Source organism: Sander vitreus, chromosome 2 (assembly GCF_031162955.1).
Source record: "Sander vitreus isolate 19-12246 chromosome 2, sanVit1, whole genome shotgun sequence".
Lineage (NCBI taxonomy): Eukaryota > Metazoa > Chordata > Actinopteri > Perciformes > Percidae > Sander > Sander vitreus.
Genome location: NC_135856.1, coordinates 12,565,028 through 12,583,158, shown reverse-complemented (window position 1 = coordinate 12,583,158; position 18,131 = coordinate 12,565,028). Strand labels below are relative to the sequence as shown.

Below are 18,131 nucleotides of genomic sequence, written 5' to 3'. Positions count from 1 at the left end.
CAGTGGAGCAGGGCTCTCCAGGGCCCTTCAAGACATAAAAGAAGCCCTCTGGGCTGCCAGAATCTCTTTCAATACACAGAGGTTTTTGCAGAGGGAAATCTAGGACCTTTGTTCCTTTGTTCATGTTCTCAAGTGTTCTTTTGGGAGCACATAGGTGAACTGAGGGTGTTCTATATCTAGGGTGTGACTGCAACCACACAATAACATCCAGATCAATCCCTATCTGCTGGACGTTTCAGGCTGAGTAGATGTATAGATTACCAGAACAGAGTAATGCAAACAGCGAGCCATAGGAAGACAAACCATTCAAAATATATGTTAGTAAACCATACAGTTCCCATGCATTGTCAGTTGGTGCCAGAGCAGGATGTGTGTTTATTGCATCCGTGCAAATGTAGTGATATAACTTAAAGTGGTAAAAAATGATGAGGGTTAACAGTTATAGATGGAAGTAGTTGCTGCAGATATTGTTACACCACATAATATTCATATATCAGGCAAAGGGAGCAAAACAGCTACTGGCTGGATAATAATCACCAGTGCAGCTTATAAAATGAGCGAATAGCCCACTGCTCCATCTGCACTGATGCTACTGACACTCTGCCCAGCTGCAAAATAAAATGGTATGAGCATTACATGGAGTCTAGTGACATCTGGTGGTCAAACCAACAGACTACAGTCCAGAGTGTGGTGATGAGTGGGGAAAAAAATTCAGCTCCTGGCAGATCAGTAGTTTTTGTTTTTCTTAAACCAATGAAAAAATAAAAACGTAAATACCGTTTTGGTCTTGAACTGAAGAATAAAGAAACACATGAATGAAGACACATGACCCGTGCTCTGCTTCATTTCTTACCTTGAAATATCTTTTAGTAAAGGAATGCCACTGTACTTCTGTCATTCATTGTTTTAAGAGGCAATACGACTATTTCTGCTTGGAAAACAATAGGACAACCTCATTTGTACCGAGAAGACTGTGATTTTATTCAACTTTTTTTCTGCTTCACACATTACGACACTAGTTACCAGACAGACGTAACCTGAAAATACTCTTAACATATTACTGCCAACAATGGTCACTTAGCACATTGTTCTACTCTGAAGGCCAGAGTCCTGTAAAGGGCTGACTAACATACAACCATACTTTTCAATCCCAAGCTTCACTAAACAAATAATTAGCTTGTTATTCACGGTGGACACATCAGCCCGATAACAGCAAACATATTTCAGTCACAGATTATATCAGAGACAGTCTTCCACTGTAAGGCCTAATCTTATTTTTCACAGAGAACAAAATCTTCTCATGATAACAAGGTATATTTTGAATATAAGAATTAGAAGAATTCACAATGCCGGTCCCCAACACGTATACATTTTGAACAAACAAAACTACTATATTTATGTTCCGAACACCTTCTCAAAACCCTGTTTGTCCACCACGCGTCCAAAATTAATGGAAAAATACAATGTCTCTGGAGAGCTGTATCTCTTTAGTTTCAATATTGTCTCGTTTACAGAGTCTCCTGTATCCCCAATGGTCATAACATCTGACACAGGCAGGTAGATGTCATGGCGCCTGCCCCAGAAATTGAGGTGGGACACTTTGAGCGTGGTCTGGGACGGGTCCAGGTACATCATCCCCACAACCCTCCTGAAGAAGTGACTGGCAGTGTACAGCATGACACCAGCGAACAGCGCTATCCCTGTTGTGTAGCTGACAAGAAAGAAGGGGATGTCTCCTTGGAAGTAGAGGAAGTACACTGGGGGCAAGATGACCACGGTGATTGCAGTTTGGAGCAGTTTGAGCCTGGACAACGCTCTGAGGAGCTTAATGTGTGGCAGGTTGTAAATCATGGTGTAGTTCTCTGTGGACAAATCAGAGTACCTGACCAGGGCTGTGGTTTTAGGTATAAGGGGTCCATGGAAGCTCTGCTGGATGGGTGTGTGACCTCGTGAATAAGGGTGCACACCATCAGGTATCCGACCTGTAAGAAGACACGATCCTCTAGTACAGGACAGGATGTGGGAGGTTAACCTGCGCAGCAGCACTGACCTGATCTGTAATAAAACAACAGATACGTGTGACACTTCACTAGAGCCAAAACAATGTGCATTAATGAATTGGTCGATCGAAATGTATCTGGAAAAACTTTATTGTTAATTGTTGTCATTTTTTAAAGAAAAAATGCATTACATCCCTGGTTTCAGTATGTCAAATATGAATATTTGCTGTTTTTCTTAATCTTCTATGACAGTAAACTAGGGATGGGCGATATGGAGAAAATCCAATATCACAATATTTTTGACCAAATACCTCGATATCGATATTGCGACGATATTGTAGTGTTGACAATGAGATTTGTGATAAAGAATCATCACTAATGTCAACTAAGTGGGTAAAGGCAAATAAAGAAGAGTTAGAACAGTCTGGTAAGTTCAGAACATTACATAACTTAACTGTAATGCAGCTTGTAAAACCAGGAAAAGACTAAAGTTATGTCATATTACTCTTTTTGTTTTTAACTATTTTCTGACTTTTTTTGAAGAACAGCTGATTAAGCAAAAAAAATTATCAGCAGATGAATTAATAGTGAAAGTATGTTCAAACTTCACACTTAATTATACAAAGTAATGCAATACAGCAACAAAATGTACATAAATAGCAGGGCTATTGGATTGGATTGCATTACATGTATACAGGTGTTCCTGTTATTTTGTTATTATTGTTATTTTATTCACCCTATGTATAATAAGCATCATCATGGCTGCAGTTGCACTTTGTGTGATGCTGTTGTGTAACAGTTTTTCAGTTCAGGTTCAGTACCCAAATTATAAATCCTCCTTGCAGCCAGTTGAATAAAAAGTATGAGCAAATTTAAATGAGCAATAAAGCATATGCACACCGCAGACAGAACTAACAAAAAACAACTAGTGTATAACCAGAGTTAAACAAATTAGATACACACTGAGCTTTCAAAGTCAAAGCAGCAGTTAGCTTCTAGGCTAAAATTGAACTTTCACATTATTTTCTCATGTCTTGCAAAATATTGAAAGCAACATAAGAGTTTGAGAAAGAAAGAGACTCACCATGATTGACGATCGGCTAAATAGAAAACAAAGAAACATGAATCTCCTTTTTAGAAATAAGAGACAAGCCAAAGGTAACACTTTGAGAGAAATTACGTACCCACTCTGACCCGGATATACTCACCAACCGTGTTTTGTTTGCTCGTGTGTGCCCCCTTGCGGGAAAGTCATAAATTGTCACTTTAGAAACATTTAATTGATATTTTATTAAAATCTCACCTGAACCTAACCCTACATTTTTTTTATTCAAAACATCACACAGATAAGAGTACAGTGTGATATAATATATATTCTACAAAATAACTCAAGACATTAGTGTTATCTATCTTTGATTTATGGTACAGGTAAGATATTCTGATTCTGATCCACACACTCCATACCAGTTGGTGGCGGTTATGCACCAAATCGTGCCAACCGCCAATACATGGAAGAAGAAAAATGAAGAACTGAAAATAGACAGCTTGTTGTTTCTCGTCAACTGTAAAACCAGTTACAGGTTTTTATCTTTTAAGTGTTTTATAGAACGGTTTAAGTAGCTAATGTTGCGACTTAGCTAGCTAGACGGAGCATGACCTTATCTCAGATAAGGCGTTTGAAGAAAGTAAACTTAGAACGGGTAGCTAACGTTAGCTAACGTTAAACTAACAGGCGGCGGCGCTCTTGCTGACGTTAGCAGGTTAACGTTACCAGGACAACAATGCTGCAGATGGGAGATGAAGTCACCCTGTACTCGGTCGTCTTCGTGGTCGTCCTGCTGGGGACCCGTAGCCCTGTTTGGACAACCGTCCTCACCGCCTCCCTCTACCTCTTTCTGGCCATGTTCCGGTTCCCCCAGGTACCGACCAGCCGAGCCCGGCAGGTGCTGCACCCAGCCAAGGGCGTGTCGGTGGTCGCTCACCGGGGCGGTGGGCACGACGCACCGGAGAATACGATAGTCGCCATTCGGGAGGTGAGAGGAGAGAGAGGAGGGGATTTGAGGGCTAAAGTTAAAATCCCAGGCTGGGATGGGACAGCCTGGGTTACCAATGGTAAAAAGGAGCACACCACCACTAGCTAGATGCTGAAATGTCATATCTTCATCCCTGACTGAATTGAAAAATATTGCCAATTTGCCATAGCTCTGTAAGATGGCAGGCAGTAACATGTGTACTATGAATGGGGAAGAAAATATCAGGGGGATCAGGATTTACCCCCACCATCAGGACATAATGTCCCATTTAACAACTGGTGACCAACATTGTTTCATCAGAATTCAGCAGCCCTACAGATTCATTAAAGCTGCATACATTATCCACACTGCTTTTCATTTAACTGTTGTATCCATAGCAGGCAAGTGGTGTATGTGACTGTTTCACATAGCCTCTATGGTCTGAAATTAGTTTCAAATAATGTGTACTGAACAGGGTGTTTTTAATTTGAAAACGTGTCTATGCTCTCCAGTGAAAAACTACATAATGGAGGTTCTTTTTTAATTGGTCCTTGTTCCTTATAGGACAACATACACCAGTATAAACCCAGTATATCTATATATGTTCAATATAAAGTCAAAGTCTGTGAGGTTAAAGCTAGGGTTTAGTCAGAGTTTTAACTTTTTAAATTAAGATTTTGACAGATTTCTGGCCATGACCAGAAGAAGAAGAACCCTTCTGAAATATTTGGCTTTAAACCCATCTGTCCTGCTTTAGGCCAGTAAGAATGGGGCGACAGGCGTGGAGTTGGACCTGGAGTTTTCAGCAGACGGCGTTCCAATACTGATGCACGATGAGACTGTGGACCGGACCACTAACGGTTCGGGACCACTCAGTCAGATGACACTGTCCGATTTGGGGAGACTGGATGCAGCTGCTAAACATCGACTCAAGTAAGAAATGAGTGCATAGGTAGGTCACCTGGTAGAGCGTGCACCCCTCGTACATAGGCATAGCCCATCGACGCAGCGGCCCCAGGTTCAATTCCAACCTGCTGCCCTTTGCTGCATGTCATTCCCCATCTCTCTCCCCCTCATGTCTAAGCTGTCCTATCAAGTAAAGGCCTAACATCTCAAGAAAGAAAGAAGGATATAGATAGGAATGCATATACAGTACAATCATGCAGACAGATGGGCAGTCATTCAACATTTTCTTTTCAGGGATTTGTTTTGCAGCTGATGCTTTCGATTTAGGATGACACAGGTTTTTAGAGTGTGCGTGTACAGTTGAAATGTCGCTCAAATAAGAGGCTGTATGCAATATCAGAGGTGTGCTGTCTGTAAATACATGTACGACAAATAACCCACAGGTTTCTAAACGCAGCTTACTTCAGAACAAAGAAAAGAAATGCAAAACAGTCTCTTTAACTTACACTTTCAGAATGGCAATTAGTTTTACAGCAAAGCATACAATACATGAAAAAAACATAGACATACAGTACAGTAAGGGGGAACCGTCCTGAATACAATTGGGCTAGAAGTCAAACAAAAGTAGACCTTATCACCTGACAAATGATAATATGGATATCACAGGACATTTTACATGGGATGAGAAATCTTTGTAATTTGTCTTAAAAATTACAGGAGGGAGGACATTTTGTTGTCCCAAGAAAGTGAGGTTCCATGAGTCATGCGTATCACCGAAGCATGATGTAATATTATGACAATAACGATACCAGAATAATAAACTACACATAACTATAAGCTTTATGAATGTTGGCAATTGGCTACTGTATACAATTTACCTAATGCTCCTAAGTTATGTAAATACTTTTACTATTTAATGACACAGGAGCGTGAAGTCTGTACAAATGTTTTACATGTATGAGTTGTAATATTATTACATAGGGGCCTTTGTAGTTATTATATTACCCAGCCTTAAAGATGAAACGTGTCCTATCTAGATATAGTGTCAGACAGATGCTAGGAGCCTTTACATACAGAGATTCATGAACATTATCACATGCATTTTATCATAATCCAGGCATGGAAAAGTTAGGTGTATCTCTGATCAAAGTTGAGTGTAATGTGTCCCCTGCAAACAGTAAATTAGTTTAAAAAAAGAATGATATGCACGTGAGCCTGAGATCGCACTTAAACATTTGTGTCCTTCATCACCAGGGACAAGTTTGCTGGAGAGAAGATCCCAACTCTTGACGAGGCGGTGGAGGAATGTATCAAGCTGCAGCTCACCATCTATTTTGATGTCAAAGGTCATCCAGATGAGGTGCAACCAACAAAACTAACAAACAAAACAAGAGTTAATGATGTGCGATCTGCAAGTCATACTTGTTGATTTAATTGATTTGTACCTAGTCAATCAGCATTGCATGATGAAGAGAAAATGATGTTATTGTGATTACGATGGTCCAAAGCTAGCTTTTACTTTGGCCTTAGTCCATCAGTGTACTTTCCAATACTCAGCACATTTTTCGATGAGTAAGAAATGCAGAGCTGCAGTTGTTGTCTTAGGCCGTAAAATTCTTGAGCTTCACAGCAGTGCATCTACACATACACAGCTGCTAGTTACCACCAAATGGTTGGACAGGAACACACACAATTATTTTAAGCCACACACACACACACACACACACACACACACACACACACACACACACACACACACACATACACACAACTCTAAACAGTTGACTGTCCTACAATAACCACGTGTTTCTCCTCTCCTCCCAGGCAGCTGCAGCCCTCAAAGAATTGTATAAAAAACACCCAGTCCTCTACAACAGCAGCATTGTCTGCTCTTTCGAGCCCAGAGTTATCTACAAGGTAAGAGGGCTCTTTGAAGTTTGTTGGAAGTGAGTGTTTGGTAGTATACTGTACCTGAACAAAGTCAGATTTGCAGTGTTTGACTGTCAAACTGCTGTGGAACAAAAGGGGCCAGTTATTAAATGAGACTGTGGACATTTTAATTGGGGAACCAGCCTGCACACATTGCTGCAAACACGTCCAAATGAAATGGTTTGTTCTGGTCCAATCCCTACCATGTTGCCTGCATAAACACTATATTATAGCAGGGCTCAAACACTTTGATCATAAGCAAAATGTCCATGTTTTCAGTGGTTGAGCAAAAAAACCTAAATTACATATATATTTTATACAGTTGGTATAAACATGTTTATCGTGTTATAACCATATTTAAAAAAAAAAAGAGACAAAACGTATTTGGAACAGAACAGGCTGGCGTTTTGTGTCACTTTTCTCTCCCAACTGTCTCATAGTTAACATACTGGTACTGATTAAATAAGCAAAAATATTGGCTTACCTCCCTGTCTTGTATTGCATTGCTGTTGTATCTATCACATTGCTAACATTCACCATTATTTAATCTATGTCTCGGATCCACTCTGGCCCAGATGAGGCAGAGCGACCCAGAAGTGGTCACAGCATTGACCCACCGGCCATGGAGCCTGAGTCGGTTAGGAGATGGCACCCCGCGTTTCTCATCGCTATGGAAACACAATTGGATGACACTAATGGACATGGTGTTTGACTGGGCGCACCATCACATGCTGTGGAAGCTGTGTGGCATCTCAGCCTTCCTTATCCAGAAGAACTTTGTCTCAGTGTGAGTTGAGACCATACAGTCATATTCTCTCATCATAAGAAGACACTAATTTTTTTGGATCACAGGGTGTTTGCTTAACAAACTGAAATTCCTGTTTGGAACCGCTCAGGAAGAACATTACTAATTACTTAAATAAGAGTAACTGAATAACTGTGTTTGCGTGTTCTGTCTGCAGGGACTATGTGCAGTACTGGGCCCAGAGGGGGGTGGAAGTGGTAGCCTGGACAGTCAACACAAAAGTGGAGAAAGAGTACTACCAGGAGCTGCTGCAAGTCAACTACATCACAGACAGCCTTGTGGAAGACTGTGAACCCCATTACTGAAACACACATGAACCCAGCACAGGATGTGTTTCCACATATTGTCATTAAAAAGATCAAATCCATATGAAAGGCCTTTTCACTGTCTACTTGTCACCCATAATGTGGCCTCAGGTAAGAGAACACATGCCACTCTTATTCCCATGCACTATGCATTATTGTGAATGTGTGTACGATTACTTGAGGCAGTCAAACTGACCAGACTGGTTGCCATACTTAATAACAAGAGGCATGACATGCCATTTCTAGACATTTTGGCAATAAGTGTCTATAATAGACCTTTATCAAATGTACTGTATTCACCAACTCAGGACTGCAGTTATGTTTGTTTTCTTTATAATTGTGTCTGTCTTACAAGACCTACAATATATGTATATTGTATCATACTGTCTGCTTTTTACTCAGTAAAGATGATTAGGTCTGGCATAATCCACCTAGAAAGGATTTTGGTCACTCATAAAAAAATGAATACATATTTAGAACTAATATGAACACGGTAAACATTTTATATATTTGACAAACGTGCATATGGAACTGAAATGTAGAGTAGAATAAGATAAGATGGATACAGATTATACAGATGGATACAGATATTGTTCTTTAGGTTCTGAAAAGTACAGTCCACCGAATCAACTAATAACATGAAATAAACTAACAATGTCTCTGTTGCATTTAGGTGTGGAAGCCAGTGAGCCAGCATCTGCAATATCAGATGAACTGGACTGAAAAAACCTAAATGAAATGCAGCCATTATTGTTAATTACTGGTATCTATGTTTGACCAAAGGTAAATTCAACATCAGAAAGGTTTTCAGACTCGACAGAGCTCTGAAATATACAGATAAGACCGCTAGATTCATTCAATTTATAAACTCTTTGACTCAGATATTAACCTCATCTAAGCAGACTTACCAATTTAAGAATCATTGAAAATGATTTTGAAAGGAAAAAGTAAAAGGCTTATTTCACTGTTAGTCTTAAAAGCGGATAGTATCAAATCATGAAGATTTGATTTTATATAATTGAATATGTTTTGTGGTGATGCAGAGTAGGCGGTAGAGCGGACATACTGTATGTATAAAATGCTGTGGGTTGGGTGCCCAGGTAGTTCAGTTGGTAGAACTCGCGCCCATAACTAGAGGTTTACTCCTCAACGCAGTGGCCGCAGGTTCGACTCCGACCTGCGGCCCTTTGCTGCATGTCATTGCCTCTCTCTCTCTCCCCTTTCTGTTTTCAGCTGTCCTGTCAAAATAAAGGCCTAAAATGCCAAAAAATAAATAAATGCTGGGGGTCACCAAATGGGTCCCTAAAGACCAGTTGTTTCAGGCCTGTTGTCAGGGGGTTCAAAGTGTACAGTTGACCAAGGCCCAGGGGCAGTCTATGCAAAGGTCTATGGTGTTGGAGAGCGTGGAGGAGGGGCTCAATTTGGAAAATTGTGTCCCACTGTCGGTTTCTGACGGTGGGCCTGCTGAAATTATTCAGTAGATCAACATTAAAACTAATTCTGTTAGGAGCATTCATAACGTGTCAGAAATCCAGACACTTCTGTGACACTTCTGGCCTGTGCTGTTAATTCAGTTTTGTTCATCTTAATTGTCAGAGTGTCAAGCACTAAGCCTATGTAGTGTGGGCTGTTGATGATTAGCCTCGTGGCCTGGAGTCTCAGGTGATTGACCCAGATAGTACAGATGAATGGGGGGTGAGTGGGAGATGTAGTGTTGAATATCACCCTGGATAAGCCTGTCTGAGCTGCTTCTTGTCCCGGCTGATCTTCAGTTACTAAACACGGACTGTCAGCTCACATCGTAGAGTCACTCAGGTGATTTTCACTTGAAAGACAAAGGTTACCTGTGAAAAAAAGAATGCTTTTATTATAAGTTGTTGTGTCACACCATGCTTGCTGTCAGTCTTTGGAAATATATGTTAAATGGTACATTCTCATCAGGCTCTCTTGGTTATTATTGATTCATTATACAATTTACAGTCTGCAAAAAGGTGCAGTTTTATTTAACTTTTTGTCATTACTGTCAACACTTTTATCTGTCTGCGCGTTCGGATTAATAGGTGAAAGGTGATCGCTCCGCACGAGGGGCGTGCAGTGACGTCACTGAGGGGGATTGCCCCGCTCCGTAAAGCAGTCCCACCACAGATTAACAGAAACGACAAGAGCGGAAATAAAGAGACTAACTTCAAAGTAAAAGCCACAAAAAGTAGGATATTCTAAATAACTTTAACTTTAAGATCCTAGTAAAATACTGTCGTTTTGCATGGTTACATTATAACTGTGCCTTATAAATAAGTACATTTGATGTCACACTTCATATTTACCCAAAACACACACACACACAAGAATTTCACGCATTAATAAGCCATACAGAAAGCGTTGGTTTCATTTGCCCAGGTCTTGGAACATCTAACCCTAATATAATGATAAATAAAATGTTGTCAATCATTGAAAAAAAATCACTCTAGATACTTAATGTTTTGATTGTACCTACTGCCTGCTAAACAAATAAAAAGAACTAACTTATTAAAATATCACATCAACCAAAACATCCATAGTGAAAGCTGAAACTATGTAAAATATTCATAATCACAATGAATAGTAAACAATAAAGTGTAGCACTAACTCAGTCCCTTTCCTACTCCCTAGTGATTTTTAAAGAAAATCCCAACTTTTCCAGTTCATGTGCACAGAATACAGGATGTCAAATAGCACATAAATTAATCCCAGTGTTCTCAATGATAATAGCACAATGTGCGTTATAATATTGAACATTACGAGTCCTCTAAAGACTGGACGCATTCAATGTTTTAAGTGGTGCTTGGTGATGTGATGTAGCATTTGTGATCTCAACGGTCATCAAAATAGAAGTTGTCAACATTTTATCTTGAAAACTTTGACCGGAAATATTGCTCCGTATTGTCGCTTGCTTGACGGTGGGTCAAGCATTGTAGCTTTCCGTCCTAATGAAAACAGCAAAGTGTGCACTGTGCAGTGTCCTTGTATTCTGTGAGAGAGCGGAGGTGTCGCAGTCAGTAGCCTACCGGAGAGAGGGTAAAGTGCCCGGCCTGGAGTGTCGCTGTCATCGGACGTCAGGAACCAGAAAGTCCCGTACCTCTGACTGACTGAACCCCGGCTTGTGGAGCCGCTTTCTCCTTGGATGACCTACACGCAACCTCTCACAGGAGCAGCGGCCGTCGGTTCGTACAACTGAACACCTGCTGGTTAGGAGGTGCAGCGGGTTTGCGTGTTAATATACAACTCACAACAAGGCAAAGCGAGTCTCTTGCAAGCGCCAGGCCGACTCTGGAGCAGCTGATCTGGGGAACAAAATAAGACACGTCGCGAATTTCTTTTCCACATCGTGGCTGCGTCAGGAGGAGCGGACAGCGGACTAAAAGTTGGAGTTGACAGTCAATGTGCGCACCTGATACATAAGAAGACAAGACAGGTCCTTAAACACAGACACTATAGAATACCTTGGCGTTCACATGATGTACACAATCACCAGAGGTCCCAGCAAACTTGTTACACAACGGAGGACAGGTCAGTGAATGTATCTCGTTATCTAAAGCATGATGTAATATCACATCAGATCGCTTTTGGTCCATGAGGGAGGTTTTGGGGCACTCTAACAGTTAACATGGTTCAGAGTTCACACGCAGCGTTTAAAGGTAACCTGTGCAGAGCATGGAAACAATTAAACTTGACTTTTGTCTCAAAAGGTCCCACGCAACAAATCGAGAGCAAATTCAGCGACTTGAAGCTCAAGCCGACGTCTTGGCTCTCATCAAAGTAAGTATAGCTGCTCTTAAGTAAGTCTTGTTTTAGAGTATTTGTCTTACAAGAATGTTTATGCCGGCTGTTTGAGCTACTTGGCCCAAAGTATTCAACACGTGCCCCGTGAGTTCGGTCATGTAACACTTCGGTGACTTGGGTAACGTCTCTGCATCCATTATCGGACACTTAACCAGCCTTCACGGAAAAACCAGGCAGCAACACCCCCGAAAGAAACGCTCACTCGCCATTTAATAGGTGCACCTATCTAAAACCGATTAAGTCTATTACAGCAGCTCTACTTCACTATGGAAATGAGTTGGACATATGATTAGAAACACCTCTCAGTGTAGCTTAATGCAGTACAATTCAACAGCACGACAAACGGCATCCTCCAAAATAAACATAACGTTGACTCAACGCCTCTTAAACAGTTTCTAACAGGTTTGCTTGGTGTACCTAAAACACTGGCAACTAAGTGCATTTGCAGTACAGTAGCTGCTTCAGGTGAATTTGACAGCAGGAAAAGTATCAACTGCTTTTTCTAATTTAAGCAGTAAACTTAACCATCAGGTTTTACTGTCAGAGGCTCAATTAAAGTAAGGCAAGCAGGGGTTTTTTTTCAGACTTTATATCCGCATCAACATTGAATACGTGGCTTTGCAGGATGAAATCCATTCTAGAAGAGGAAAAGGCATATTGCATTGCAACGACAAGGTGTAGGCTATTGCATTCTGAGTAAAGGTTGCAAGTCTTGCTTTTTCTCCACTGTTACAAACTCTTGTGGTCCTACTATTGCATATTGCAAGTTGGAGTTCTAGATTGACATTCTGGGATAAAGAAAGTAACATCTGGTCACTTAAGCACAAATGAAACAAAGTGAAAACTTAGCAATGTCTTTCTGTAATCAAATCAGAGTTTTTGAACTCCCAGCTGATGATAAAGACTGAGATACGGTTTAAATCTCTGAAAAAGCTTTAAGTAATGTTTGTTAATACCAAGAATGTAGGCCTATCTTTAATGAACGTCTGGACGCTAAATCTGAGGTTTAAAGCGTCACTTATTGGTGTCAACACAAAGCATCCTGTAGGTCAACCATGAAGTTTTAAATGAACTGGCAACCAGCATAATATTTTCCATCACTATGAGATTTAACTCTTGTGTTTTGTTGTGATGCAGGCTGCCCTAGTCGCCAAGCTGACGTATTTCTTTATTCATCTCGGTCTGATCTCTGCAGCTCTCCGCCCCCAAAGATCGTGTTCAATCGTCTGAACGGGAAGCGCTACCACAGTGCAGCCACACAGAAGACCGCCAGCCCGGCAGAGGGATTCACTCCTGCACATGAAGAGAACGTCCGATTTGTGTATGAAGGTGAGGGCCGCAGGATCAGTAGACGAGTGGATGTGGGTCACAGTGCGAGGGCAGACCTCCAGGGGCGATTCCAGGATTTCTTTTTTTAGTGGGGTGGCACAGTGGGGACCAATAATCAGTCAGGGGGGGATTTTATCAGAATACAGCCTAGAAATATTGGATATGATAGAACAACACATTGTAATTTTGCTAAATAAAACACATCACATTCATTATTAATTTAACTTGTTTTTATTTGCAACAAATTGTGTATCTAAATACAATACACATTTTCTATTGGCTCATCATGGAAACATTAATTGGTCATGTGACAAGGGCTGGGAAGATTTTTTTTCACAGAACCGTATAAAATTAAAGAACAATACACAATAGACTAGATAAAAAGAAACCCTTGCTGTACACAGTTTTCAGATAAAAGGAAACAGAACAGAAATAAAGTGCAATACACAATTTATTTCTTACAGCAACAAGTGCTCTACAGTGAGTTCAATATGTTTCTATTATCTATTCTATTTTGCACGGCTACATGTAACCCGTGAATATTAGTGGAATGTTCACTTTCTTTAGCCATGTAAACAGCTTAGTCAGAATATCGTCTTTTTCAGAATAAGGGCAAAAACCGCAATATTATGTGCATGTAAACGTATTCATTGTGGATGGCAGATAATCTCCTGCATTCTCTCTAATTGTTTTTTTATTATTATTTTTTTTACTCCTTTACAACAACGTCCTGACTGAGAAGCTGCATTTTAACAAGGGTGGTTGGTAACTTTGGGAAATTGTGCAGCTGAAATAGACCGACAAATTGAGGGGGTGTGTTTGGTAAATGATACGGGGGATATTTTTCAATTTTCAGCAGCCGTAGTTCAGTTTCTCAGTAATTTTACAGGATATGTCTGTATAAAATAAAACGGAAGCAGTGCATTACGATACAGCCAGTCAGTCAGATGTGTTGTGAAAAATAGGAGATGGCTAGTAACACTTTACACTGAGGTACATTATCTACTGTATATTCTTTGATTGCTTTGAACCACTTGTTAATTGTTAATGTACATTTATTAGTTTCTTACTAAGTCCTTGGTATCTTCCTAAGAAGTCAGAAGTTTTGCAGTAACTCCAAAACCACGTTTTGTTTACAGCCACATATGAACTCACAGTTTACATCGTCACAGCTCCTCAGCAGTTACAAATGAGGCTGAATATATACCGGCACACTTTGAACAACGGCCTCACAAAAGAAATGAAATGTGGCACGATTGCAAGAATTCCACAAACTGTCAACAGACAGTACTTCATTAAAACCCAACAATGATTAAAAATCCCGGCTGTGCACCACTCAGCCCGTCTTTAAATTTATCCCAGCATGCCTCAGTGCTGGCCAATACTTCATGCCCTGGTGGAAATGAATGACTTGCAGAGCTGAATCAGCATGAACTAGTTATCTGTGTTACTATTGGACCGCTGCCAGTACAGACTGCTTTGTGGCGTCCTTTTGTGACCTTTTTCTGCCGTTCGCACCTAACGAAAAAACCCTCGGGCACATTCTGTCGAGTTGTTTTAAGATGGAAAACCTGATGGGTCTCACTCCAGCTGAACATGACGACCCCTTAAACCCCTTACACAGAGCCGAAACCTTGAGGCTTATCGCAGGGTGAAGCTGGAAAACCTTCACCCGCAGCAAATAAAACACACGCCACAGAGCAGTTTAGCCCTCTCACAACTATTTACATTATCTTAAAAATGGACATAGTCAAAGTCAGCTGCTATGCAGTGGAAGTTTTCTTTAGTGATGTCCTGGAAATGTTTGAGTGTCAGGGCTAAGTTCAGAAATGTTGTAGAAAATAAGAAAACTTAATTAGTTTTTATACCCGTTTAAAATCATATTCCTGTTGAAGTATGCATTGCAGTTAATTCAGCGTATATATATTTTGTGTGTGTGTGTGTGTGTGTGTGTGTGTGTGTGTGTGTGTGTGTGTGTTTGCATGCATGCATGCAGCGTGGCAGGAGGTGGAGCAGAAGATGGAAGACGGGGAAGGTGGGGAGTCAACTGCCAGCCAGGGGCCCGTTCAGTACACTGAGAAGACTCCCAGTGCTGCGATGAAGAGTAAGTACCTGCTATCTCCACTTTTAAACAGGGATCACTTTGTTTAGAGTGCAATTCCCATCCATTCACCTGCTGAAAGTAAGTCTTCAAAGAACACGACAATGAAGTAAATCCGCCTAGGGCTGGGCGATATGGAGAAAATCAGATATCACGATATTTTTGACCAAATACTTTGATATAGATATTGTTGCGATATTCCACGGTTGACAATTGGTGCTTCAACAAAAATATCTTCACACTTAGATTTCAGATAAATTATCATCAGTAATGTGGACATAATGTCCAAGTGGGGAAAGGCAAATAATAGAACAGCTAGAACAGTCTGGTAAGTTCAGACAATGGCATCACTTTACTGTAATGCAGCCTTTAAAACCAGGAAAAGACACCACTTATGCCATATTACGATATCCAAAATCTAAGACGATATCTAGTTTCATATCACGATTTAATATCTATATGTCTCCCAGCCCCAAATCCGCCCTCAAATTTGATCTCACTACTCCGTTTTATGGCATCCAAACAGATGACCACCTTCCTGCTTTCTATAACCCCCTGAACTTTTAACCAGTAATCCTGTCAAGTTTTCATCCTTCCTGGTTATTAAAAGACCAGAGGAAAAAATCAATGGCTGCTTTCATCTCTACGCACAAATCACATGCAGTGTTTTTTTGGCTCAACTTTATCCGTAGCCACTGCCAGAGGTTGACTGTTGTAATAGTCCACTTTAATTTTTAACTCTTATTTTGGTTATTGAGAAACTGGCTGTTCCAGATAAACCAGGCCTGACTGCTGATGGTAGCGTGTCTCGTCTTTCCACACACACACCTGTCTGCTCCGGTTCCTTCTGTGGCTCGCTGCCCTCAAAGGTTATGACAGATTTGATGTGAGGATTTGAGGCACTTAGATTTTCATAAATGGTAGTTACAATATGAGTAATGAAACCTCTAAAATCTATGTGTATCTTCATTTTTCATAAACAGTACTTTGGATCATCCTTTTTTCAGCCACGCTCGTGTTGTGGTTCTATGGATGGCTCTGTCAGTTGGATCAAGACTGAAATATTGCAATAACATTTGCATGGATTGCCTCAACATTTTTGTACAGTCATGATCCCCAGGGAATAATGTCTACCTCCAGTGCCACCATGGGGTTGAAAATTGTGGCCGTGGTTTTGAGTGAAATGTCTCCACAACTATTTGATGGTTTGCCATTAAATTTGGTACAGACATGCATGTTCTCCTCCGAAAGAGAGGTTATAAGAGAGGTTATAATTTCAGTTTGTACAATACTTTGGTCAATGACTAAATACCTGCAAAATGAATGCTTCTCCCATCAGCTGTCCTTTTTTTTGTGCTAATTAGCAAATGTTAGCATGCTAACACACTAAACTCAATTTGTAAACATTGCACCTGCTAAACATCAGCATGTTGGCATCATAATTGCGAGCAAATTAGCTCGTAAATTAGCATTTAGCTCAAAGCCCTGCCTAACAGAGCCACTAGCATGGCTGTAGACCAGGGGTGTCAACTTCACTAAGGGCCGCACTGGAAAAGGAGAATCGCATCAAGGGCCAGACATATAGAGTTTATTTTCATGCTTTCATTTCGAAGAAGTCAAATATTTTTGACTATATTATTCCATGTCTCATATAGTCTTCTCACTTACAGTTTGGTCCACATAATGCCCTAAAAAAGGCAGCAAATAGTTCCTTAGAAATCTTAGAATTTAGCAAATCAAGCAAAACAAAGATTACATTTTAAAAGTTGACTCACAGCAACCAGTTTCTCAGCTTTAATTTAGAAAACTCTCTGCTTCTGTGGGAATTTCTGGGAGTCCCAAAGTCGGCAAATCTACCAAATTCTGCTCCAAGTGTCGTGTAGTTGCCGTTTTGAAAAACAGTTTCCTGTCTTTTTGTTTTGGTGCACAACTAGGCGGGCCAACATTTATTGTGAACCTAAATTGATATGCGGGCTGGATCAAAACCTGCCAGGGGCCCGGGTTTGGTCCACGGGCCTTGAGTTTGACACATGTGCTGTAGGCTGTCTTGTTTAAATTAATATAAATGTCCAGGTTTTGTTTTTTGGATGAGATGAAACACAGAATAAAAACAGTAACAGTTGTAATAAGTAACTCAGTATAGGAATTCACTTCCATACTTGGTTGCACAGATCATCCCTTGTTTCTTTCTAAAACTAATTTGACTTTGGTATCCAAAATTAATAATTAAAGAACAAAATGAATAAATCATAGAACATGGATTATGCTTTAATTTCGTGTCCCCTCTATCTTTGTTTCTGTACAGACTTTGTGCCCATTGACCTGGAGGAGTGGTGGGCTCAGCGCTTCCTTGCCAACATTGCCAACCTGTCCTGACTGGCTGAGGCTTTGAGGCGGGACAGGAAGCACGGCGTTGATGCTCCGTCGTGAGGGCATCACGAGGGTGGAGAGGAGGCGAGGCGAGCACATCTCCGGTATCTGCGGTGCAAAAGGGTCGTGCGTAATTAGGAATCTGATTTGATGCCCTGTGCGTCATGCTGCTGTAGATGCAACAACAGCGACCTAACTGAACTGTGACAGCGCTGACTAGAGGTTGTGCTGTTGTGAAGGACCCGTCTCTCTCTACGTGAATGACGTATCGGATAGAAGTTGGGAGAACCCTGCGTTCTTTCTCAAGTGTTCTCGGCTGTATGTACATCTTGGCTGATCTTTGGATATAAATCTATTGAGCAAAAAAGTAAAATGTTTTTCAAAAAAAAATTTTGTGATGGAATTTATTATTTAGGCCATATTTTTACTGAGTTTTTTCATGAAACCTGACGTGATTGAAGTGTATTTAGTATTCTGTTCATTCAATAGGATTATTTTTATACATAAGGTGACAGAGCGTGTGTAAAATCTATTTTACACATCAAGACAAGACTG

General features: G+C 40.6%; 3 protein-coding genes across 3 annotated transcripts; 2 read left to right on the top strand and 1 right to left on the bottom strand.

Moving 5' to 3' along the window:
- Positions 1-956: 956 nt before the first annotated feature.
- tmem186 (transmembrane protein 186) lies at positions 957-3,218 on the bottom strand. The gene is made up of 2 exons (XM_078278580.1): positions 3,085-3,218; positions 957-2,055 (listed from the first exon to the last, which is right to left on the bottom strand). The coding sequence occupies exons 1-2, from the start codon at positions 3,121-3,123 to the stop codon at positions 1,396-1,398; spliced, it is 699 nt and encodes a 232-aa protein (XP_078134706.1). The 5' UTR covers positions 3,124-3,218; the 3' UTR covers positions 957-1,395.
- Positions 3,219-3,489: 271 nt separating this feature from the next.
- On the top strand, positions 3,490-9,894 carry gde1 (glycerophosphodiester phosphodiesterase 1). Its single transcript, XM_078278541.1, has 6 exons — positions 3,490-4,033; positions 4,770-4,945; positions 6,173-6,278; positions 6,743-6,835; positions 7,423-7,634; positions 7,810-9,894. The coding sequence occupies exons 1-6, from the start codon at positions 3,782-3,784 to the stop codon at positions 7,955-7,957; spliced, it is 987 nt and encodes a 328-aa protein (XP_078134667.1). The 5' UTR covers positions 3,490-3,781; the 3' UTR covers positions 7,958-9,894.
- A 994-nt stretch (positions 9,895-10,888) lies between these two features.
- Positions 10,889-17,966, top strand: mcrip2 (MAPK regulated corepressor interacting protein 2). Its single transcript, XM_078278553.1, has 5 exons — positions 10,889-11,503; positions 11,683-11,752; positions 12,972-13,105; positions 15,102-15,209; positions 17,512-17,966. Exons 1-5 carry the CDS (start codon positions 11,449-11,451, stop codon positions 17,580-17,582), a joined length of 438 nt encoding a protein of 145 aa, XP_078134679.1. The 5' UTR covers positions 10,889-11,448; the 3' UTR covers positions 17,583-17,966.
- Positions 17,967-18,131: the final 165 nt, after the last annotated feature.

Coding starts and splice junctions, on each gene's coding strand:
- mcrip2 (XM_078278553.1), top strand. CDS start 11,449: ATGATGTACACAATCACCAGAGGTCCCAGCAAACTTGTTACACAACGG. Junction 11,753..12,971: donor ACGTCTTGGCTCTCATCAAA/GTAAGTATAGCT, acceptor TGATCTCTGCAG/CTCTCCGCCCCCAAAGATCG. Junction 15,210..17,511: donor TCCCAGTGCTGCGATGAAGA/GTAAGTACCTGC, acceptor GTTTCTGTACAG/ACTTTGTGCCCATTGACCTG.
- gde1 (XM_078278541.1), top strand. CDS start 3,782: ATGCTGCAGATGGGAGATGAAGTCACCCTGTACTCGGTCGTCTTCGTG. Junction 4,034..4,769: donor CGATAGTCGCCATTCGGGAG/GTGAGAGGAGAG, acceptor GTCCTGCTTTAG/GCCAGTAAGAATGGGGCGAC. Junction 6,836..7,422: donor AGCCCAGAGTTATCTACAAG/GTAAGAGGGCTC, acceptor ACTCTGGCCCAG/ATGAGGCAGAGCGACCCAGA.
- tmem186 (XM_078278580.1), bottom strand. CDS start 3,123: ATGTTTCTTTGTTTTCTATTTAGCCGATCGTCAATCATG. Junction 2,056..3,084: donor TTAGCCGATCGTCAATCATG/GTGAGTCTCTTT, acceptor GTTTTATTACAG/ATCAGGTCAGTGCTGCTGCG.